Raw genomic sequence first — 25803 nt, forward strand, 5'->3', positions numbered from 1 at the left:
AAATATATGATTTTTTTTTTTTTTTTCAAATAATTGTTAGATAAGTATACTATTTATAATCTTTATAAGAAAACTGTTTAAAATTAATTTTTATAATGAAAACTTATAATAATTTTTAATTAAAATTTACTATTTTTTTTTTTATAAAAAATGTTTTTATAAATACATAATATTAAATATATATTTATCTCCTACTTTCACATCATTAAATTACATTTTTATTTTTTATTTGTTTAATGTTTGCTAAAATATAGTCAATTGAATATGAGTTTTATGAAACAACATCATTAAGTTATTTAAATCTAATTTATATATTTTTAAGCAAATATTTAATCATGGCTTTTTGGTTTTCCTTCAAAAAATATTCATGGATAAATAAAATAGATTCAGCCCACATAAAATTATATTAAATTTCTTAATTTTTTTCTAATAAATTACTTATAAGTAAAATTAAATCTTCCAAATATACTTGAGGAATAATTTTACAGATAGAGAATATTTATTATAAGGGATATTAAGATAAGCCTATTCTAATAATTCTTTATTATTCAATTAAAGTGCTATTATTATACCTTTAGAATATTATTTTTCTTCAAAAGCTTTCATAACATTTCCAACCGTAATATTTTCATCTAATTCATAAGGATTAAAATATTTATTAATAGCTTATCCAAAAACTAGCACTCCTTCACTTGTTGCACATACCCAATTATCTTCTGAAGGTGAAAAAGAGATACATCTACCTAAAAAGAATAAAAATTATATAAAATATATTAACATAAAAAATGAATACTTTCTACTTATTATTTCATTGTTCTTTTTGAAACATCGAAATTTTTAGCCCCAGGCAATACATGATCTTTCCTTTATTCATAATCTGAATCATCAAAATCATCAATTTCATTTTATATATCTACTCCCTCTTTAATAAATTTGCTATTAAGTTTGTTCAAAACTCCATCTAAAGACCTATTATTGGAAATAGAAAACTTTCTAATCATAATTCTATGCCTTAATTCATACAAGCAAACAAATTTAGAATTTCCGCCAGCCAAAATATAATCTCCATCAATACTATAGGAAATACTTTTGAAATATTTATATGTATTTTTAGTTCTGTCATTATCATTTCTTCCATATTCCAAATCTCTTTTGCAATCCAAAATACCAACAACAGAGTTATTTTCACTATTCCATAAATAAATTTCTCCTTTTATAGTCGCCACACAGTATTCTTTTCCATCTCTTCTTATATCCAAAGCTGTTATTTCAGCATTATGGGAAAGTACTTCTGAGTTTAACTTTCTTGTATATATTTCATGCATACGTAAATTTTTATCCCAAGAACCTGAAAATAAACGTTCACCGTAAAACTTTAAACAAGAAATAGGGGCTTCATGTCCAGAAATAGTTTCCAATAAATTTCCTGTTTATAAATTCCATAAATAAATATTATATGGATCTATAGCTCCTGCGCAAACTAACTCTCCTGATTGATCTACTGCTACGCAGTTTAATTATGTATTAATATTTGGTTTCAGAACTCTGAAGCATCTAAAATAAATAAAAAAAAAGATTAAGTAATTATTTATTGCTATATATATATATATATATATATTTTACTTGTATCTTAATGTATCAAAAGCTCTACATGTTCCATCTAAACTACTTGTAATTACTGTATTCGCTCTACTTGTGAAAGTAATACCAGTAACCTTGGAATCATGTTCATTAAAAGTTGAAAAACAGAAGTGCGTTTTGGCATCCCAAAGTCTTACTTTTCCATCCATTCCTCCTGAAGCAATAGTTAAGCAATCTTCGGAATAGGTTACTACATTGCAATCATTAGATAGACATTATTAGTCTAATATATATGTCTAACTTCTCCATTCCCAAACCAATAGTTATCCTATTTTATTTATTCCCATTGCTATCCAACTTCCTGAAGGGTTCACTGCTAATGTATTTATTCGGCTATTCGTAATTCCAAAAGTTTATATTTCAGTTAAGCTTTCTGGTGTTTCTAAACGATATAAACTATAACTTCCTGTTTTAAAACCTAATATTATTGTTTGAGTTTATATATGATATTCACATGATTTTAAACGACCTCCTTTAAATATTTCCTTCTTTTATTATATAAAACGACCCTTTTCAACTTTATTTTCAAATTCAGTTAAATATTATGATTCATTAATATCTTAATTAATTTTTATTATTTTTTTTATAAAAAAAGACAATATTTATTTATAAATTATTTACTATTTTATTCACATTCTTATTCTTCTTCTTCATTTTCTTATAATTGTAAATTTATTTTTTAACCTTTTTTAAATTAGTTGAAATTCTTTTAATGTTTATATTATTCAGAAAGATAATCATCAACCCATTTCCAAATCACAATTAAACCACTTTTATCAATAGTATAGAAATAATCCATATTTTAAGAAAAAAAGACTTTATAACTTCATGTTTATTTGATGAAAATGTTATTGTCTAATAATGTTTGAGCTTATGTAAATTATGCATTTTTACTGTATTATCTTTACTTGAAGTTATTATGAATCTGGAATCAGGTGACCATTCTTTTTTTTTTTTTATAAATGCTTATATATATTTTATGGTTTTTATTTTTACCAATATTTGTTATTAAATCACTATGTTAACCTTTGAACTTTTTTACGAGAGATAAATTTTCAAATTAACGCCATAAAGAAGGTGATTCAAATATTCTGAAAGTAATACCTATTGATACTGCCAAAAATAAACTATTTGAAGAGAATTTTATGTCATTTACTTGTTATTTAAAATTATAATGGGCTATTATTCGTCCTGTTATCACATTTATTATTATTGCAAATCCTTCTTTATCTACAGCTATCAACACTTTAGAATCTGGAGATATTGCAAGCTTTTTAATGTCAGAACGGGCTTCTATATCAAATGTTTGGGTTTAATTTTTATCTAAATCTATTACTTTTATTCTATTTGAAACTGCAGTAAAAAGAACATTCTTCTTAGGAGAAAATAATATGTTTCCATCTTTGTATAGAGTACCACATATATTATTAAGTTAAAAATTGCCTATCATCTTGCTTTTTTAAAAATTTTATTAGATTTATATTTTTTTTTTTATTTTATATGTATATTAATTTATCCTTTTTTATATTTGTTAGCATTAAAAATTTATATTATTATTTCTAAATTTTTAAAAACAATATTTTTTTAAAATTCAGCAATATTAATACAATAAACATATTTTTTTTTTTTCTATTTTCTTAAATAATAAAAATAAATTTGTAATTAATATTTATTAAGATATGTTTTTATTAAAATCTTATCTTTAAAAAATTTTAGATATGTTTGAGGTAATATAAATTTAAAAATAGAATAATATAATGATAAATTTTATTTTTAAAGCTATAAATTAAAATAATGATTTATATGTAAAAATATTTATATAAGCAATTACAATAATATTTTTTACTTTAATAATAAATAATATAACTTATATAAAAAAATAAGGTTTATCAAAATTTAAAAATCATATATAAGAAAAAAATAAAGAAAATAAAAGCACAACCAATAAGAAACTTTTTAAAATCTTCAGATAAAACAAATCCTTAAGAATTATCTTATGTAGGTTAAATATTTTCAGCTTCCAAAGGATTCATAGGATATTGAAGGTTTGTTCCTTACCAATTCTAATTATTCACTGGAGGAACATATTAAAACTAATTATTATAGTATGGTTATTACTAAAATTATTATTAATAGTTTTAATTATTATAATATAAATTGTTATTTTAATAATCATAATTTTAATTTAGTTAACTGAAAGGCTATTATTATACATTTTAATTCATCTATTATTAATTATAACTATTATAATATATTTAATTTGGTTATTATACTAAATTTGGAATATCTAAAAGTGGATTATTCACATTAATTTATGTCAATAAATCTTAATTATTCATATTATTTTAAGGATTCTAATCCTAAACTGATTTTTATGATAATGGGTATTCTGTTTTTATTAATTTAATTCCATTTGAATCAGTAGAAAGCTTAAGCATAGGATTTCCTACATATGTTTTTTCCATATCCAAGTTATTATCACTTTCATATATTATGCTTTTTTTTTTAGTTGATTACATCTTCTTAAATAATGTGTTTTTTTTATGAGATAATTATAATTTTAAATAATTAATTTAATTATAAAAAAAATTAATTTTATTTTTTATATAAAAAATAAAAATATAATAAATTATAATTTTTAGTAAATAAATAAATCCAATTACAAAAATGCTTTAATAATAAAAGCCAGAAAAAGTTGATATTTCATATAATGTAATTACAAATAAATTAATATAATAATATAAATAGATAAAAAAATATCTTTCATAACTTTTTATATATAAATGAGTAAAAAAATTAATGATTTATATAAAAAACATTAAAAAATAAATATACAAACATATAAAATTATATATATTTAAATGACTTAAAATCAAATTTATTAACTTAAAAAAGAAAATAATTTCCATATTACAAAAATATTATAGAGACCGAACCTTTGATGAATTATAATATTTAATGTAACTACCAGTTGACATATTAATGGAACAAATTAATGAATTTGCATAATTATATGCTAGATATTTCGAATATTAGGAATTATAACAAAACAAAACTTTATTTACATCTAGTAAATAAACAAAAAAAATTATAATAAAAATTAATTATAAAATAATAAAATTAATAAAAAATTATAAATATTATTTAAACAAAATTTACAATAAAAATAAAAAGAATCTAAAAGAAGTGAAATTGTACTTATAATAAAAGGAAATTTAGCAGTTTTTGATAAAAGAAAAAATATATTGCGTTCATATAGAAGTTTAGATTATTTTATAGAAAAAGATTTAACTCTTTAATTTGGAGATGAGTTTTTTGAATTAAAAGCAATCGATTTTACTTAAATAGCTATTATTTCTAATAAAGTAATTTAAGAAACAATATATCCTTTGTAATAATAAAAAGAATGGAAAAATTATGATTTTCTTTAATCCACTTCTATTTTATATGATTGGAATTATGAGGAGCTAAAAAACATTCTTTAATATTTTACTAGTGTTACTTTTGGAAAAAATTAGATAGTTTTTTCGGAAAATTAATCTAGTACGTGTGTATTTGCTATAAAAAGTGGAAGCTTTGAAATATATAAAAACTTTTCAAGCTAAATAAACGAAGAGTAAACATAAAACTTACACCTTAACATAAATAAAAATTAGAAAATTTCATCAAAATAATTTATTGTTATAATTTTTTTAATATTTTTATAATTATTAATTAATTTAAAACTTATATTTTTTTATTTTATTTTTAAAAAAGATTGGTTATTTAAATGTGGGAGATTTTTTTGGTGAAGAAGATGTCCTCTTGAATTAGAATAGATAATTTACTGTAATTTGTAATTCTTTATAAGGAGAAGCTATTGCAATTGAAAGCGATAATTATTTCAAGTATATTTATGGTAATAAATTGTCTAAATAAATTATTGAATAAAGGATGTAAAAAAAATAGGAGTTTTTCGCAAGAAGATTTAAAAATATTTAGAAATCTCTTAATTCATATGGATAATATTTAGTTAATTCGAATTTTAAATCTAATGATAGTCCTATATTAAAATTTTAAAATTTATTGTACTTTTTTTTTTTCAAAAGAAATATAAAATTAATATATTTTTTTAGTTAAAACGAAAAAAATTAAGAATAGAAAAAAAAATTATAAAACTTAAATTAAGTTTGCAAATATTAAAAAACCAAGAGTCTATTTAATTTCGTAAAAAATAATGATGTTAAAAATAATGAAAATGAATATATGTTGAATGAACAAGAAATAAAATAATTCAGTATTAAAAAAGAACAAATAAAAAATAGTAAACAAACAAAAAAATTAATATAATGTAATTAAAAAAACTTTAAAAATAAAAATAGTATATTATTATGATTCTCTTTAAACATAAATTTAAGAAAATCAAAAGAATATTTATTTTAAGACTGATTTATATGAAACAGAACAAAAATCTTTACATGAAGAAAATGGATAGTCTTTTTTTTTCCAATAAAAACAGTTTAAAAGTAAAAATCGAAATTTTTTTGAATATTCCTAAAATAGGAATAAATAAAGTTTATCATAATAATTATTATAGTAGAGGTATAAAAAATATATTTTGAAAAAGAAGAAGTCTTGTGATTTTCCTAATAATAAAAAACTTTCTTTAGATTAAAATAATACATAAATTAAGGTTGTTCACAATAATTAAATATAAATTTATAAAAATAATAACTTTTTTCCAACCTAAGGAAATCCATGTTAAATTTTATCAAAAGTCTTGAAAAAAAAAGAAGAAAGTGAAAGGAAAAATCCTTATTTATTATCTTATTTTGAAAAAAATTATTCTACCTTATCCCCAAGATTTTAAAATGAAGAAAAAAATACTTACTATTAAAATATTTGTTTTCCCATTAAATTTTCTAAAAAAAAAAAAAAAAATATTAATTTTAAAAAAGCATCACCAAAATGAGATTGTTAAGCAAAATTTTATAAATTTATATATATTATATAATAAATATTAATTAATTAATACAAAGGTAATTATTTTTTATAGATTTTATATGTTAATATTGTTTTTTATTATTTTTTCTTTATTTTTTTTAATAAATAACTATATATATATATATATATATATATATATATATATATATATATATATATATATATATATATACTAATTTTTTATAAAAAATTAAATTTATTTTATTTTGATATCCTAGAGTTAAAATTAAAGTAATATTTAATTATTTATTTACTTAAATTAATGTTAATTAAACTATTGATATAATATGAATATAGCTAGAGGATTATATTTTTTTATATATAGCAATTTCTATATTTTATTATTCTAGTCTGTTTATATAAAATACATATATTCACTATATTTTATATATAAATAAAATAAAATAAATATGAATAATAATGTTAATAATGTAATAATTTTTATAATAAAGAAATATCTATATTTTTTATACAAAAATTATAAATATAATACTGATTATGATATATATTATTTATTTATAATCATTAGAGTTTATTATTAATATTGATAATAAAAGAATATATAACATAATAAAATATATTTAAAAAATAAAATAAAATAATATTTATATTTATATAATAATAACTATAAAAATAATATTTACATTAATATATTAATATAATATCTATTTATTACAATTAAAATAATAATTTTATTAAAATACATGTTTTTTATTATTTATTTATTTTTTTTTAAAAAAATAAAACATAAAAAATTAAGAAAAATGCAAGAAAATTATTAATATCTTCGTTATGGAGATTAAATATACATTCGTACATCCTAAAAGCCAAAAAAATATTTAAATGTCAGAAGCATTTTATAAGAAAATATTAATTTAGTATCAAAAGCTAATCCTACAGATGAAGCAATCATAGACTACCCGAATTTAAGCGAATTATTATTTATGATTTATCCCAAACATTATTATGAAGCTTAAAAGGCATTAAAAAAATAAGAAAAAGATGAGGGAAAGTAAGAAATATTAAAAAAGAGAAAAGAAGCAGAAATAAACATAAATAATAATATTATTTTAGAAAAAGAAGGTTAAGTAATCACTATAGGTTCCGAAATATTACTTTATCATATTTATTCTAAGAGCTTTTTAAAAGCCTCTAAAGAAAAAAACGATGAAAACTCAAATATTTTTCATATAAAACTTGACTAAGAGCCATCAAGGTCCACTCATTTTATAATTAGAGTAAACCCTTATTTAAATTTCAAGAAAGAAGGAGAAAAAATAGCCTATGTAGAATAAATATATTTCGAAAGTGTAAAATATTAAAGCGTTTTAGTGATAGGGAAGTAATTTTAATAATAAAACATCATTATAAATGGGGATATAAAAGAAGACCACCAAATTTACCCGTAAGTATAAGAAATGTAAAAACAATTTTTTTAATATAAATTTGGGCATTAAAAAATGTAATAATAATCACAAAAAAATATTAATATAGATATGTTTGAGGCTGTTTTGATAAAATATTCTGGTTTTAATTAATAATAAAAAAATGTTTAGGGCAAAAAAATTATTAAATGTATGAAAAATACATAAAAAATTCCACTATTTTGGGGTGATTACATAAAATTGAATATTTCTTTAGGAAATAAGGTTTTATCTTTGACAAGTTAAATTAATAATTCTAAAATTATGGATTAATAAGGAAATATTTTTAGCTTTTTTTCTGAGTCTTTAGATTGTTTAGAAAGTCTCTTTTAAATTGTTCCTGAAAACGAAGATTTATTGGGGAAAAAAATTTCTTTTTCCGCCGATTAGGAAGGGTTAAAAGATTGTGTGCAAATGTTTCTAAGGCATGTTATTTCGGGTAAGTTTTTAGGAATTTAAGAATAATAAAATAAAGATGATGGAAATAGGTAAAAATGTTTAATGTTATATAATTTAGATTCAAAATTTAATTTAAAAAAACCTTTTGTTTTAATTGAACGAAGTAGTAAAGATGAAGAATTTTTATATAGCCAAGTAACATTTTTAATAAGAGGAAATTCAGATTAGTTTGAGTATGCATGTATTTATAATGAATAAGAAGAATAATCGGTTAAAAATTTTAATTTTAACGATTAAGATTTTAAATAAAATAAAAATGATCAACTAAGAAATAATATGGTTTTAAAGAAGGAATATAATTAAAATTATAATATTTAATAAAAATAAATTAATTAATTAAAAATTAATAATTTTGAAAGGTAAAATAATATTGATAGTTAAAATTTTTTGGAAAATAAAACAATACAGATGATTTTTTTAAAAAATCGTTTAATGATGAAAATAATTTCAAAAAGTAAATCCATTGTCAAAATTAAATTGAGAAAAATAGTAAATACTTCTAAAAATAATAAAAATTTATATAAAAACAAACTAGTATAGAAATAAAATTAAAATAAGATTAATAACAAAATCAAAACTAAAACAATAAAACAATTATCTAAGTACAAAATTAAAATTATAATTAAAAAGAAATTCAATTAAAATAATTCAAAAAAACTATTCTTTGCGAAAAAAACATATTTACAGAGCAAAAAGATTAAAAATAAAAGTATTTTGTTTAATTTAAAGAAGAGGAAGGCAATTTTTTCTTTTTCGAAATAATTCCAAAAAAAATTATATGTGAATACCATTTTCTGAACTTTCTGATATCTCCTTTAATAATTTTAAGTTAGCAATCAAATTTATTAGATATTCAATTAATAATGGAAACATAAAAAAATTTATTAAAAATAAGCAATTGGATCCGTGAAAATTGCTAACAAGAAAAAAACGAAGAAATCTCATCATCAAAAGACAGATAGAATTTTTTGAGAGAAATTTCTGTTATTGATATGAGTATTAGAATTTTTATTTTATTTTTCAGAAACAAATATTTGTTTTCTTAGTATATTTTTCATGATTTACTTATTTAAACCATTATTGAATTTCTTTTAGAAATAACTCAAAATAATGTCGAAAATGCTTCATATGTAATGTAATGGTATTTATTATTCAAAGAAATAGTACTGGAGAAAAACTTAACAAAAGAATTATTAAAAATTGACGAATTAATATAATAAATTCTTCGTTTAAGTAATTGGACTCCTTTTTATTGTTAAACAGATACTTTTTAATTATGTGAAGTTTTGTAATTTGAAAATATGAATATTTATGCTTTAAATTTTTTGCATACATTATTTCAATTTACACATAAAAAAAAAGATCTGATAGATTTGATAAATATAATAATAAATAATTAAGAAAAGATTTTTCGAAAATATGAATTGGATATGGAAGGTTAAGTTTGGTTATTAATTAATGAAAATAAAAAGTAGAAAATAAGTATTGAGTTTCCTTAAAAAGATAATTAAGAATAAGAAAATATTTATTTTTATAGTTTAAAAATAATCAATTTTGTTAGACTTTTATGCGAAAAAGGAAAATATTTGTTTGCTAATTAAGCTATTAATCTTTATAGGTTCGATGTTTGTTCCAAAATTATTTCTAATGATAATTTTTAAGGAGTTTATAGAGCTTATTTTTTGGATTTATTTATTGAAGTTTATTTAAAATAGGATTTTAAATATTTATTTGTATAAAATTTTCCTTAGTTTATTAAAATTAAAGGAAAAGATGAAATTAATAAAATTTATTTACAATTTTATAATAAAATTAATGAAAATTATTTCAGTAATGCATTTAATTTAAAAAATATTGTATTTTAATTTATTTAAAATTTTGCTGATTTCATTATTGTTTAAGATACTCAGAGTACTTAAAAAATCTCTAATTAATTAGCCGTTTCTATGCTTTCACTTTCATTATATATTTTATAAAGGAACTGTTATTCTTAATCTGAAATAAATTCACTACAAAAATAAATGTACGATCTACTTTTAAAAGCCTTTGCATTTTGTAAAAATAAAACTCTTTTAAACGTTCCATAAGTATTTTTTATAAAATAAATAAATAAAATATTTATTTACATTAAATAAAAAATAGGATATGTTATATTGGATAAAATTAGTACTATAAATACTTTCTTTTATAGAAGATAAATCTCTTGATAAAGAAATCAAAAACATAATTAAAGATTAAAAATATGCTAATTTGCTTGGATTAAAATACGAATAATTAATAAAGAATTCTTATTATTCAGACATAGATAAATACTAACAATTAATAAGTAACCGTAATGAAGCTCTATAAAATTTAATTAACAACAATAATTCATAATAAGAGTAATAACTTTAAACAATAGAGAAAGCATTTATACTTTATAAAATGTTACTTTTATAAGATTTGTAATTAAAAGGTTGGGTAGTATAATTAATTCATAAATAAAATTCTATTAAAAAAAGATTTTGTGAATGCTTAAACCGTACATATTTTGTTGAAGAAGAAAATTACCAAAAATATTATGATCTATTAAAATCTTATTACATTTTAAACATCTCACTCACAGATATTTCATTTTTTTATAAAAGTAACGACCAAATATATAAAATATAAGAAGCATTGAATGAAATAATATCCAAATTATATAATGTAGATGATTCTCAAGTACAACTTACAGAAAATGATTAAGTAAATAAAGTTTATAAAGGTTCAAAACCTCATATAAAGCCTTCTGATTATAAAATAGCTTTAACAGATATAAATTTAATTAATGATTCTTTAAGTGAAAATAATATATAAGAAAAAATCAGTTATAATCAAGCAAAAAGTTCATTAAATAAAAATAGTTTAAATATTAATTTTGATTAAAAATATGAAGTAAATTATTTCTTATTAGACTAGTATAGCATAAATATGGAGTTTTTAGAAAATATGCAAATTTTGCTTACAAATATGAACTTTATTGATTTAGTTATTCAAATATTATTAAAATTATAAGAAAACATGATATGTGAAAAATTAGTCCTTAAAAATTGTTTGCTTATATTGATTTACTTAACTCTAAAGAATGAAGAAAATTAGATTTTATTCCTTAAACATAAAAAATTTTGTAAAATAATAAAAGTAGCATTTTTTTAAAGCTAAATTTTTTAAACTAAATGTGAACTGGGTTTTATTTTATTATCTCATTTATATAAAGATAATCATTAAATTTTACTTAATTTACATACCCATTTATAAAACGAAGGAAAGCTGATTTTTGAGTTACTTTTTGATATATTTTAAGAAAGTATTATAAGCGAATTTTGTGTGTATTTTTTGCAATTTGTCATGTTCTTGTTATTTATTAATTAAAATTTAATACATTAAAACTAAATCCTTGTTTTTTAACTTTTCAATAATCAAAGTTTAGTTTGTAATTAAAAGCTATAAAATATTGTCAGTTGTGCTATAAATAATTGCTTATAAATGGAAGATCCACGCAAAAAAGCCAAAGATAAAGTTTATTATTTAAATTTAGAAACCGTTTTTCTCTAATAACTATTAAATACTTTAAAAGAATTGGCTAGAAAATCAACAATTCATATAAATACTTATGTCAGAACTTTTTTTTCTATTTAGGATATTATTAATTTATTAACAAATAATTAATGGGCAGTTTCTTTAAAATACTAACTTTTCTAATTTCTTATTGTTGTTTATTTGGATGTAAAGATTATTGAAGTAAATGAATTCACTTAGATGTTTGAAATCATTGAGAAAATTGTATACTAGGATCTTAAATATTTTTATTCTTTAATTGCGTAAAAATAAAAAGAAACAAAGCCAATTAATAGCTTAATGAGAATTTATTATAGACAAATTAAAATATATATGAGGAAAATTAATAAGGCTAAATAAAACTTTAATAAAAAAATATTGATTAAAAAATAGAAAATAAAAATAATGAAGATACAAAAATAAATGAATATTTTGAATATGTTTGTAAAAGTTATTAATTAAATATTTATGAATAAAGCAAAGAGTTTTAACATGAAAATTTTTTTGGTACATAAACTCATTTAATAAATGTAGAATATTTTAAAGCTTATGAATATTATATATAAAATGGTATTGTTTTATTCATTGAAAAGTATATATAAAAATTAGAAGTTGTAAATTTGACTTAATCACAAATGCATTTTTTTAAATAATTAATTAATATCTTTAATGAATTATATATATATTTCTCAAATAAGCTTTTTAATGACTTCGGAGGAGAGTAAAATTGAAGCGATTTTAATATTGTATTTAAACCTAACGAATCCTTAATTAGAAAACAATAAGAAAATATCCGCAAAAAAATGTATTCTAAATAAAACTCTTTACTCTCTTCTCATGTACAAAAATTTTAAATTATAAAAGATTTTGAAAGCATATTAAAAAAAATACGAATTAATAATGAAATTGATAATAAAAAATAAATAAATAACGAATTCTAATATAATTTTAATACATTTTCTTTCCAAAATGCTACCAAATGTTAAATTATTTTTCAACCGAAACTAATTAATTAATATCATAATAACGAGTTAGATCGCTTAATAGAAATTTTGATAGAAATAAAAAGACAAGAAGGAATTGAATTTAAATATATTTTATAAAGCTTTATTTTTGTTTTAAGAAGCACAGAAGTAGGTATAGAGACAAGGATGAATTCAATGCAAATATTAAGAAAAATATAAAATTATAAATAAAATCTATAACTTTATTAAGAAATCTAATAAGATTTGATTTCAATGGGATTTTTATCTTTTTTATGTGAAGCTATTGTTTTAGAAAAAGACCCTGAAATGAAAATTGAATATATAAAAGGATTAACTGGTTTGATGGAAGAGGCAAATTAAAATATATAAAATTCAATATATGAATATTTGGTAGGTGATAAAGAAAATAAATTTCTAATTAAAATTTATGACTTTTTGAATGATAACTTTACTTAGTTTCGTGAATATGAAAAATCTAAAGGTGACAATATTAAAAGAATTTAAGAAAACATTTATAATAATGATGGAGAATAATAATAGCAAGACGAAATTTATTAAGCAAACATTTTATTAAATTAATATAAAAGCTTTTAAAAAAAAGTCAAAAAAATAAGAAGTTAATCATTTTAATTTTAACAAAATAATTAATAACATCTATAACAAATTGTAGAAAAAAAAATGAACGTATGTATTAAAATATTAGAAATGCTTAGATTAACAACTGAAAATCATTATTTGCTTATGTAAAATTTCTTAAGGGTTTAAATAAACGAAACGAAAGAATAAAAAAATAACTCTATAAATATGATCAATAAAATAAGCGACATCTTTGAAAAATATTCAAAAATAATTAATGAAAACAACTTACAGTTAGGAATTAAAATTTTAGATACTTTAATAGAATGGATTTAAGGTCCTTGTTAAGAAAATTAGGTAGCATTATGCTAAAATAACTTCTTAGAATATCTTGAAGACCTATATTATGAAATAAATAAAAATAATTTTATTATCTATGATTAATCTTATTTAAAAACAGTTTTAAATCAAAGAATTATTTTAACTTTTAAAAGTCTTTTTGATGGAAATAATGATATTTTTATTATAAATAAAGTTGCAATGCATATAGATATAAATATAATGATAAATAGGATTGCCTTTAATTATGAAAAATATATAGATTATAATAAGTCTGATTCAAATATGAATATGAAATTGAAAAATTAAATAAAAAAAATTACATTTTAACTGTCTAATAATGATAGTAATAACAAATATCTTTTTGAGCATTCTTAAAAGTAAAAAAAAAATGATTTGTAAGATAGTATTTATAATGATAATATTTTTGATTCAAATATAATTAATTTAAATAATGATAATAATGATAATAATATATATAATAATAATAATTATAATAATAATAATAATAATAATAATAATAATAATAATAATAATAATAATAATAATTTTTTTGGAAGCTTATAAGATATCATTTAAAACGAATATTCTTAAAATAATTAGTCTAGTTTATAAAATGCTGATATAATTATTAACGAAGGTATATTTAATATTTTTTTTATTATTATATTATAAAAAGCATTTGAAACTTATTAGTTTTTGAAAAATTTAAAATATATACATATACAATTTAGAAAATATTATCATGAAACGCTGTAAAAATAAATTGAAAAAATTGAAATCAGAAAAGCTTTATCTTACTTTGAAGAAAACACTTGCTCTATAGAAATTATTAATGAAAAAGATAATTTTTAAAAAATATACTTTAGAAAGCCACCTATTACTAAATATTTATCTAAAATAACAAAAGACAAATTTCTTTAGAATGTAAATCGAAATGGTTCTACTGAAAAACTTTTAGGATTTATTTAATAAGAAAAGCATTTTTTGGCTGAAATGGATCATTTCATGAGATTAAATGCTTTAGGATTGTACTTTAATTTGACTTACCTAAAAAATATTCGAATATCCAACTTAATTATTATATTTGTTATAAATCTAATTATTTTGATTAATGATAATGAAGGAGAAAATAATAATTTATAAAATTTTAAGAAATTTTTATAAATAATAAATCTTATTTTGAGTATAGGCGTATTTATTTTGTGGTTGATTTTTCAGATGCCTTTGGAATTTAAATTTTCAAAAATGCGTTATATAGATTTTTAATAAAGCTTTAGAAGGAAAAAAATTGAAGGTTGTGATATATTGAAGAAAACAACATTTTTTTTATAAAAAAAGATATGCACATTTTTATTTTTAATATAAGAAATATCTTTTAACACATAATTTTTATTTTTACTATCGAATTTAATATTTTCTATTACAGGGTTTATAGTTAACTAGCTTTTTTATAGTTTTCTTTTACTAAATATAATTGAAAGTTCAGTTGTATTACAAAACGTAATAAAATCTATAACATAAAATCAACTCTAATTGATAATGACTGCCTTTCTAGGTGTTATAGTTGTTTATGTATATTCTACAATGGGATATTTTCTTCCAATATTGAAAAAAACATTTATTTTTTGGGATGATTATAATTTTCCAGTTTGCGATAATCCTAAAGAATGTCTTGTTTTTTTCCTTAATTTAGGTCTTAGAAGTGGGGGAGGAATTGGTGATGTTTTATTTTAACCAAATAGAGATAATGATGGAGGAAGTGAATATATTGCAAGGTTTTTTTTCGATTTAAGCTTTTTTATTTTTATTAATATTATTTTGCTAAATATTATTTTTGGTATTATTATTGATTCCTTTGCTGAACTAAGAAACGCAAGAAAATTTAAAGATTAAGATAGGAAAAATAGATGTTTTATATGTAATATTGAGAGAAAAAAATTTGAAAATGAAGGAATTAATTTTTAAAAACATTAAACCAAATAGCATAATATTTGGTCATATTTAAATTTTATTACTCATCTAAAGATAAAAAATTTCAAAGATTTTGATGGTTCAGAATCTTATGTTTTTTCAAAAATTATTAAATAAGATATTAATTGGTTTCCTATTGAAAAATTCTACAAATTAAATAAGTAATAAGATAAATGAATTATAATTCTTATCTTTTAATAATATATTTAAAATTATTAGTTTATTTAATTTAATAAATTAATTTAAAAAATCAATAGAATATTATTAATAAATTATTCAATTGTTTTTAATTTTAACTAAAATAATATAAAAATAAATTTTATGTGCTTTAACATTAATTAAAATATATAAATTATACTAAAAAAATTAAAAATTTTTATAAAATAAGAAAGTAAAAATTTAATTTAAATTAATATTTTTGTTAAAAGAATAAAAAGTTTATAATTTACAAAAAATACATAATATTAAATTAATTTTATTACTTTATGAATTTAAGTAGCACTAATTCAACTTCACCTACCTAATTATTATATAATTAAATTGAAAGAGAAATTAATATATTTGAAGGAAGCAACATAATGTACTAACCAGATAATTAAATAACTAATTTTATATCTGATTTTCATTAAATAAACAATATTTTTTTAAATGATAATATTTAATTATAAACTGATAATTCTGATGATACTTTATAATATTATTATTTTAATTAATAAAATAATTAGACATAATTAAATAGTGAAAATGTTTTACATAGTATTACTCCTAAAATAATGAATAAAAAATAATAAAAAAACAAATTGCAAAAAAAGATTTACAAATTTATTTATTAACTCCAAAACTCTATAAGTATTTTTTTAGCATTACTTTTAATAATTCTAAGTATCAAGTATTCCAGTTTATATTATGATCTATATTAAGATTATTCAGTAAATGATTATTATTTTTAAAAAAGCCTAGAATAAATTAATTAAAATTTTGATGATTTTATTAAATAATAAATAATTTGAAAGGATAATAAAGTTTGGTTTTTTTTTACTTTGATAAAAATAATAATAATTAAAAATTATATTGATAAAAAAAAATCAAAAATTATATAAATAATATTTATTAATTTATGTAAATAATCATTTTTATAATAGCAAATTTTTATTATCAATAAATATAAAAGTAATTTTCACTAAAATATATTTTTACAAAAGAAAAATACGATACATTCATTTAGCTCTTTAGTTAACATTTTCGGAATCAAATTTAAAATATTTCAAATTATGACTTTTTAGAGTATATATTTTCAGCTAAAAGAAACGACTATATATAGCGAGTTAAATAAATACACAGAAAGCTCAAAAAGCAAACATTTCTAGCCAAAGGTGTACACAAAAATTATATGATTCTCGTTGCGATTAAAATTTAGATTTGAATAAAATATATTTGTTATCAATCTGAAAAAAAATAGTATTATTACTAATAATATAACGATAAATTTATATATTAATTAACTAAATAAATATAAAATAAATTAATAATAATAGATAATATAGCTTTTATTTTTTAAAAAAATTAATTTTTATTCTACATCTAAATTTCGGAACATATAAAATAGAACTTTTTTGAAAAAAAAATATTTTTCGTAACTGATTATCATACTTTTTGAGTTTTTTTATTTATAAAATTGGATTAGAAAAAAAAAAAAATATTGCAAATATCCCTAAATAAAATTAATATTCAAATTATAATAATTTTCAGATAATTAATATAATATATACATTAAAATTAAAATAAAAAATGGACTTGCTAATAATTGAAAAAGCAATTTAATTGAATATAGTTTTCAAAAATAATACAAAATTTTTAAAAATTAATTAAATTGAAACAAAAGGAAAATAAAGAAAAAAAAAATATACATATATAAAATAATAATGTATTTTAACATAAATATAATAAAACAATTTATTTAACCCTTTTTTTTTTTAAAAAAAATCATAAATATAACATTTTTATTAAAAAAAAATGTTATAAGACGGATTAATAACTTATCCAAATAATATAAATTTTTTATATTGTTAGATTCATCAAGATGAAATATATACTAATTTTTGTACAAAATAGGAATGCTTAAAACCTTTATGTCCTGAATGTATAGACCATCACAATAAAAACCATTCAAAACAAAATACATATGCAATTTTAATTTCATTAAAAGTCTTAAAGAGTTAATGTGTGGAACGTTTGAAATTATGTAAAGATAAATTATTATAATATTAAGATTTTTTAGATGGTAAAAACACTCTTTTAGCAAATGACTTTTTTGATGAGGGTCTAATTCAAATAAAAAATGCTCGAGAGAATTTAATAAATATGATATAGAAATATTTTAATTAAATAGAAGAAGAATATTCGAGCAGAATAAGATCTTTTTCAAAACGTGATACAGATATAAATAATATTTTAGAATAAATAAAAAGCTTTAGTGGAGAAATAGAATAGATTTATTAAAATATTTAAAGTCCTTATTTTATAAAAGGAATTTAAGAAACAATGAACTTTGATTTATAGACTAAAATGAAGATTTTTGAAAATCAAATATAGGAAATTGACAAAAACCATAATATAAACCAAATAGATATCATAATAGATAAAAAAAGATTGGAATTTGTGAAAATGGAATTAAATAAATATATATAATTAGGATAAACTTAAAATCAAGAAATCGATTATTTATAAGAAAATGTAGAAAACAATTTTAATTTATATTCAGAAGTTATAGGAAATAATTTATTAGAATGTTCTAGAAATTTACTCACTTAAACTTAATTTTCTTACAGGTCTTTGGACGAAAATAATAATAATAATAATAACTCTATTGATGTAAATAAAAGTACAACTAATAATAATAATATGGGGAATAATAATATTAACAATACTGAAGAAAGCAAAAAAACATAAAATAATATAAATAATAATGAAAAAGGTTTATTTATTATTCAATCTAATTATTTCATTCAAAGCAATAAATTTTTACCCTTTTTAAGTTCTATTAGTAAATAACTGTATCTTTTTGATATTGAAAAACCAAAACTTTACTAAAACATATAAATATGGCAAGATATACCTGAATTCCATAAAATCGTTGTCTGTCCAGGCGGATAAATATTCCTATTAGGAGGTGTTATTAAAGGAGTTTAAGTAAATAATGTTTATTAATGGAGTTTTAATAAATAATAATTTATTCCTAAATCAAATATGATCCAGGCAAGAAGTTCTTTTTCTGCTATTTATTTAAAAGAGAAAATTTATGTTGTTGGAGGTTATAAAGAAGGCTAGTAAGCTATCCAAAACTGTGAGGTTTATGATATAAAAAAAGATATATGGAAAGAAATTGCGACTTTTAAAATTCCGGATTTATTACCTAGTGTCTGTGCATTTTAAGATGAATATTTGGTAAAAATTGGAGACAATAATGTAGAAATTTATGATATTTAATATGATAAATGGTTTTTAGCTAATCGAAATTAAAAATAAATTGGAAAATTTTAAAATTGGTATAATTGTGGAATTATTTAAATAAATAAAGAAGAAATTGTAATTATTGGAGGACAATATAAGAATTTTATAAGTGATTAAATATTTGTTTTTAATTTCTACAAAAGCTGTAAAGATTAGTTCTTCTATTAAATTAAAAATATTGAATATTTGAAACTGCCCTTTAAAGATGTTTTTTATAATAATATTGTTATTGATGGAGGAAAGTTATTCTGGCTTCAAAATGTTTTTGATGCTTAGAAATAAAATTAATAAAAAATTTTTAAAAGAATTATTATTTTTGATGGATATTAGTTTAATTTTTAATTAATAAATTTATGATTTCTTTTTTTTTAATTAAGCATTATTTATTATTTATTTTTAATTTTTTTTTTTTTTTTTCTTATACAGCTGAAGTCGTTGTCTATACGTGAGAGGATGTCCGTCGTATATAGGCAGCATGGATTGACATCGTAGACCATTTGGCTCGCTTTCTCTTGGGTATGGAAATTGCATAAACCAGACCCTACGAGCTCAATCCTAGTCGTCCTCCTCCTTTTAATCTATCCGACTTAGCTCTGTATTAATTTTTCACTTTCGCGCACATGACTTAGTAGAATCCAGAGGGTTTCCTTAAAATATTATAATTAAATAATTTTTTTATTTATATCTTTTGATATGTCTATTTTTGTTTTTAGAATTTGTTATCTAAATTCATGGATATATTTTCTATTACCTATTAGTCTTTAATTTTCCTATATTTAAAAATTCTTATTTAAAATTTTGTAATTATTAATTATTTAATATAAATAAATTAATATAAAGATATTTTTATAATTAATTATATTTATTTTATTTTTATAAAAATATATTTTCCTATTTAAAATTTATATAAATTCGAATGTCAAAATTAAAAAAAATATTTAATAACAATTTTATTTAAGATTTAGAGATAATTAAAATTTATTGTAACGAATATTAACACACAATCCTTGACATAAAGCATATTTATATTTAGTTTTTTTTTTTTAACTTTTTGTCTAAAAATTTCTCACCTGGAGAAAATGGAATACTATATATATTTTATTTTTACAATAAAGAAAAAAGGTGATTTATGATTATTCTATTTTTTTAAAAAAATATAAAAATATTAAAATAATTTATATTTAAATTAAATTAATAGATTAAATTTATAATAATATTTTTTACATAAAATATTTATATATTAATTAAAAATATTTATAAAATAACAAATATGTCATAAACATCTTCAGTCTTATCTGAGCATTTTATTTAAGACCCTTCAACAATTCCTCCTTATCCATAAACAACTCAAAACAGTTTATAGAATGCAAATATTTTCAGTAGAATATTTTTTCATTGGATACATCCTTTAATAAGGCTCGGAAACAAATATTACTTAGAGTAATACTGTTTAGATGATTTGAGAGAATAAGATAAATCTGAAAATTAATATTAAGTGTTTGCATAAGCTTTTAATTATTATAAAACACGATCAAAATAGCCACTAATAAGGACATTAATTCATTAATTTAAAAGTAATTTTATATAAATAAAAATATATCGTTTTTAATAAAAAAACATTAAGAGTAAATAATTGTAAGTTATACATTTTCTTTCTTCTATAGTTGTTTAGAAATGTGTACCCCTATATTAATAAGAGTAGTAATAGATTATGTAAGCGATTAAAAGCACGATCTAGATTATGGAATAATATTATTATTACTAATAATGTTATCTAGAATATTAAACTGTTTAACAGAATGTCATTCAGCATTTAATTTTAATATATTAGGGTATAATTTTACAAACGCAATATCAATAGCCTTATTTAAAAAATCTTTAAATATATCTCTATTAAATTAATAATAATATAATTCAGGTATATTAATAAATATGTTGTAAGTAGATACCTAAAAATTGTAAGTATTATGCTATTATGTTTCCACTATGACTTTCTTACCTTTATAAATAATTTTTGCACTATATTTAATGTATGATGCAATCGGAATATCTTTTTTATTTGGAGTTGGTATCATGTTTTTTATGGGATTTGTTAACTATATAATTGGGAGATTTTCATACGTTAATTAAAGGCAATTAATGATAGCAAAAGATAAAAGAATGAATATTTCAAGCGAAATTTTTAATTCAATAAAAGTTATTAAAGCGAATGCTTGGGAGGAACATTTTTATGATAAACTGGAAGTTAAGAGGGAGAAAGAACTAGAATTAATTTCTAAAAAATTCATTTTGGGTACTCTTGCAATCTTCACATTATGGATTACTCCTATGCTTATTATTAATTCTACTTTTGCTGGATATATTTTACTTGATAATGTTATTACACCTTAAAAGGCTTTCACTATTATCTCTTTATTTTATATTTTACAAGAACCTATTCGTTCTATTCCAATGGTTATAAATTATTTAATTGAAGCTTATATTAGTATAAAGAGAATTGAAAAATATTTCTAATTTGAGGAAGTTAAAAAAGATGATATTATTTTTAAACAAAAAAATAAAGATTTTGCTATTAGAATTATTAATGGATACTTTTTTTGGCAAAAACAAGGACACAATTTATGTAATGATAATAAATAAAATTATAAAAAATAAAAATGTAAATTTAATAGTTGCTATGATAATTAAAAATAATACCTAGCTGGAGAAGAATCTATTTTTGTTTCTAATAAATCTAAATTAATAAATACTCAAATCCCAGATGAAATGGAAGATTCAGAAGAGGACTAAAATAATGAAAATACTATTGAAAACAATATTTAGAAAAAGTATAGTAATTCTAATTAGAGTGAAGACGATGAAGATGATTTATAAAATACACAAGCATCTAAAAATAAAAACAATAAGAATTATTATACACTAATTAATATAAATATGTAAATACCTAAAGGTAAATTAGTTGCTATTATTGGTGAGTAAATATTTTTTATAAAAAAATATTAAACAATTAAATAATTACAAATAGTGTGGGAAGTGGAAAATCATCCGTCTTATATAGTATATTAGGAGAAATGAGATATGATAAATGTTGTGGATTTTCACCATAAATATACGTAGATGGAAAAATATCATTTGTAAGTCAGAAATCATGGATAACAAACGCAACAGTGAGAGATAATATAATTTTTGGTAATCAGTTTTCAGAACAAAAATACAAAAATGTTATATTTTAAACTTGTCTAATTAAAGATTTTGCTAATTTTTAATAAGGAGATAAAACTTTAATAGGAGAAAAAGGTGCTAATTTATCCGGAGGATAAAAAGCACGTATTACTTTAGCAAGAGCTCTTTATAATGATACTGAAATTTTACTTTTAGACGATATTCTAAGGTTTATAAATTTATTATTATAAAAAATATAAAATATATATATATATTAATATATAATTATATATATTTATATATATTTATATATATTTATATATATTATTAATTAGTGCTGTTGATGCTCATGTGGCTAAAAGTATTATAAATAATTGCTTAAAAATTAAAGATTCTTAAAATAAGACTATATTGCTATCTACTCATGCTCTTTATTATATGAAATATATGGATTATATTTATTTTATGGAAAATGGTTAAATAAAATAATAAGGTATTTATGAAGAAATGTGCAAAAGTTAATGTTTTTAATAAATTTTTGATAAATGTATGAAGACTAAAATAAACGATTTTAAAATAATTTAAATGAAGATGTAATTTCTCAACAAAGTTCAAATTCAGAATTAAATACTCCTTTTTTATAAAAAAAAAATTCATAATAATTATCATAACATAGCCAAGAAGATGAATTTTAATAAATAAATTTTTCATCATTTTAAAAATAAAAAAATAAATAAAATGGAATAATAATTTTAGAAGATCGTAAAAAAGGTTCCATTTAATTTTCTTTAATAAGAAAATTTATCAAATTTTATGGAGGATTTCTCTTCATAATTTTAATTTTCTTTTCTATGTTAATATGGCAAATATTGAAAAACTTTTCAAACATATGGATTGCTATATGGACAAAAAATAATCAAGAAGACAAAAATATATATTATTTGACAATATTTTCATTAATATCATTATCTTATGGTATTTTTGCTATTTTTAGAGTAATTATAACTTTTTATTGTTCCATAAATGCTAGTCGAATAATACATAAAAGAATGATAACATCGCTTATATTCGCACCTTTAAATGAATTTTTCGAAAGAGTTCCTTTTGGAAGAATATTAAATAGACTTTCGAAAGATATGTAAGTAGTCGATTAGGATCTGGCTTTTGTTTTAGGAAGTTTTTTGGTAGCTTTTTTTTCATTTATAGGTGATGCAATTTTATGTATATTTGCAAGTAGTTATTGGGTTATTATTCCTACAGTTTTATTTATTGTTTCTTGTAAATTATTATAGGGATATTACATGAGAGCTTAAAGAGAAATAGTTAGGATGGAAACTATTTCAAGATCTCCAATCGTTTCTTTTTTTGCAGAAACACTTTAAGGTTTATCTATTATTAGAGCTTTTGTATAAAAAGAAAGATTTTAGAAATAACATTGTAACAATATTGATGATAATAAAAAAAATCAGCTTGCTTTTATTGCCATGGAAGCTTGGTTTAAATAAAATCTTACTTTTATGTCCCTATTTGTTAATACTACAGCTATTTCATTCTGTGTATATATTTTTATTTCACAAAAATATTTATATAAATATTTATATTATAAATATAAAAATAGTTATTTTCACCTAATCCAGATCCTTCGATGACTGGTTTACTTTTGACTTTTGCATTTTCAATTGATTAGTAGATTTAAAATTTAATCATGACTTACAGTAGTTTTGAAAAAAAAATCGTTTCATTTGAAAGATGCTATTCATATACAAGAATAACTCCAGAAGAAGGACAATTGTAATATTTAAAAGATCGTGAAAATTTAAGAGTTTAGAGAAATTTATTAAAAAATTACAAAGATGATCCTTTATTGCTATGGCCTTAATAAGGAAGTATTGAATTTTAAGACTTTTACTTAAAATATAGAAAAAATCTTACTTATGTATTGAAAGGAATTAATGTAATAATAAATCCAGGAGAAAAAATAGGCATTGTGGGAAGAACAGGAGCTGGAAAATCTACTATTACATTAGCTTTATTAAGAATTCTGGAAGCTTTTAAAGGAAAAATTATTATTGATAAAATAGATATTTCTAAGATTAGATTAGATGAATTAAGATCTAAAATTACAATTATTATGCAAGATTCTTCGCTCTTTGATGGATCTCTTAGGCATAATATTGATCCTTAAAGTTTGTATAGCGATTCAGATATTATTAGAACTTTAAATTAGTGTCAACTTAATCATTTGATTAAAAATGATAGCTTAGATGCTCCTATTAATGAAGGTGGAGATAATTTAAGTATGGGAGAAAAATAACTTATTTGTATTGCTAGAGCTTTATTAAAAGTATTTTATTTACATATAATAATAATTATTTATAATTATTTAAAAGAGAAGTAAAATTGTACTTATTGATGAAGCCACTGCCAATATTGATATTTAAACAGACTTTCTGATATAAAAAGTTATTCAGAAAGTTTTCAAAGATTGCACAGTACTTACCATTGCTCATAGGGTTAATACTATTATTAATTGTAATAGGATTTTGTTTTTAAATAAAGGATAAGTTTAGGAATTTGATACACCGTAAAATTTATTAAATGATAAAAAATCGGCTTTTTATTCTTTATATCAAGAATATGCAAAAGAAAATAAAATATGAATAAAATAAATTTTAAATTTTCTAATATATTTTGCTAGCCAATTTTAAAAATTATATTAAAAAATAAAAATAAATAAAATATGATTAACAAATATCAAAATTTTAAATATAAAACCTATTTTTAAAAAAAAATATCAAATATTATTATCAATCTACATAAAAATAACATAAATTAATAAAATGTGAATTTATGAGATTTTCAAATAAATTATATAAACTCAAATAAGACCACACTAATGAAATTTGCATTTTCTTTTAGAATCTGGTCTCAAAAGTTATTTATATGATGTTAATTTTCGCCATTTAAAATTTATATAAACTAATATATATTAAACAAAATAGAGTCATTATATATAAAATATAAAATATTTAAAAGGAGGATGTAAATAATTCAACGCATAAAACGGCAAAAATTTTCGTTTGAATTTTCAAAAAATAGATTTTCTTTTTATTTTTCATTTAAAGAAAAAAATGGAATTTCAATAGATTTTAAATCTTTTCTTTAATATT

At 19.2% G+C, this 25803-nt stretch overlaps 4 protein-coding genes across 4 annotated transcripts, besides 15 other annotated features; 3 read left to right on the forward strand and 1 right to left on the reverse strand. All coding sequences in view use genetic code 6, as the record gives it.

Moving 5' to 3' along the window:
• Positions 1–56: 56 nt before the first annotated feature.
• Positions 57–114: a microsatellite.
• Positions 115–354: 240 nt separating this feature from the next.
• Positions 355–2440, reverse strand: IMG5_169280 (periodic tryptophan protein 2, putative; the record flags this gene model as incomplete). The annotated part of the gene is made up of 4 exons (XM_004029919.1): positions 355–743; positions 794–1554; positions 1624–2200; positions 2275–2440. The coding sequence occupies 4 exons, from the start codon at positions 2438–2440 to the stop codon at positions 355–357; spliced, it is 1893 nt and encodes a 630-aa protein (XP_004029967.1).
• Positions 2441–4731: 2291 nt separating this feature from the next.
• Positions 4732–4784: a microsatellite.
• Positions 4785–6734: 1950 nt separating this feature from the next.
• Positions 6735–6796: a microsatellite.
• A 404-nt stretch (positions 6797–7200) lies between these two features.
• Positions 7201–7283: a microsatellite.
• A 1520-nt stretch (positions 7284–8803) lies between these two features.
• Positions 8804–8858: a microsatellite.
• Positions 8804–8859: a microsatellite.
• Positions 8853–8891: a microsatellite.
• Positions 8892–11676: 2785 nt separating this feature from the next.
• Positions 11677–11706: a microsatellite.
• A 2731-nt stretch (positions 11707–14437) lies between these two features.
• Positions 14438–14536: a microsatellite.
• Positions 14537–15574: 1038 nt separating this feature from the next.
• Positions 15575–16738, forward strand: IMG5_169290 (hypothetical protein; the record flags this gene model as incomplete). The annotated part of the gene is made up of 2 exons (XM_004029920.1): positions 15575–15765; positions 16687–16738. 2 exons carry the CDS (start codon positions 15575–15577, stop codon positions 16736–16738), a joined length of 243 nt encoding a protein of 80 aa, XP_004029968.1.
• Positions 16739–17974: 1236 nt separating this feature from the next.
• On the forward strand, positions 17975–19828 carry IMG5_169300 (kelch motif family protein, putative; the record flags this gene model as incomplete). The annotated part of the gene is made up of 2 exons (XM_004029921.1): positions 17975–18749; positions 18936–19828. 2 exons carry the CDS (start codon positions 17975–17977, stop codon positions 19826–19828), a joined length of 1668 nt encoding a protein of 555 aa, XP_004029969.1.
• Positions 19134–19187: a microsatellite.
• An 807-nt stretch (positions 19829–20635) lies between the features above and the next one.
• Positions 20636–20730: a microsatellite.
• An 11-nt stretch (positions 20731–20741) lies between these two features.
• IMG5_169310 (hypothetical protein) lies at positions 20742–25293 on the forward strand (the record flags this gene model as incomplete). The annotated part of the gene is made up of 8 exons (XM_004029922.1): positions 20742–21045; positions 21096–22094; positions 22233–22446; positions 22497–22862; positions 22969–23226; positions 23310–24189; positions 24252–24977; positions 25024–25293. 8 exons carry the CDS (start codon positions 20742–20744, stop codon positions 25291–25293), a joined length of 4017 nt encoding a protein of 1338 aa, XP_004029970.1.
• Positions 22733–22767: a microsatellite.
• Positions 22875–22928: a microsatellite.
• Positions 22895–22958: a microsatellite.
• Positions 22895–22959: a microsatellite.
• Positions 25294–25803: the final 510 nt, after the last annotated feature.

Source organism: Ichthyophthirius multifiliis (genome assembly GCF_000220395.1).
Source record: "Ichthyophthirius multifiliis unplaced genomic scaffold scaff_1120509251251, whole genome shotgun sequence".
Taxonomy (NCBI): domain Eukaryota; phylum Ciliophora; class Oligohymenophorea; order Hymenostomatida; genus Ichthyophthirius; species Ichthyophthirius multifiliis.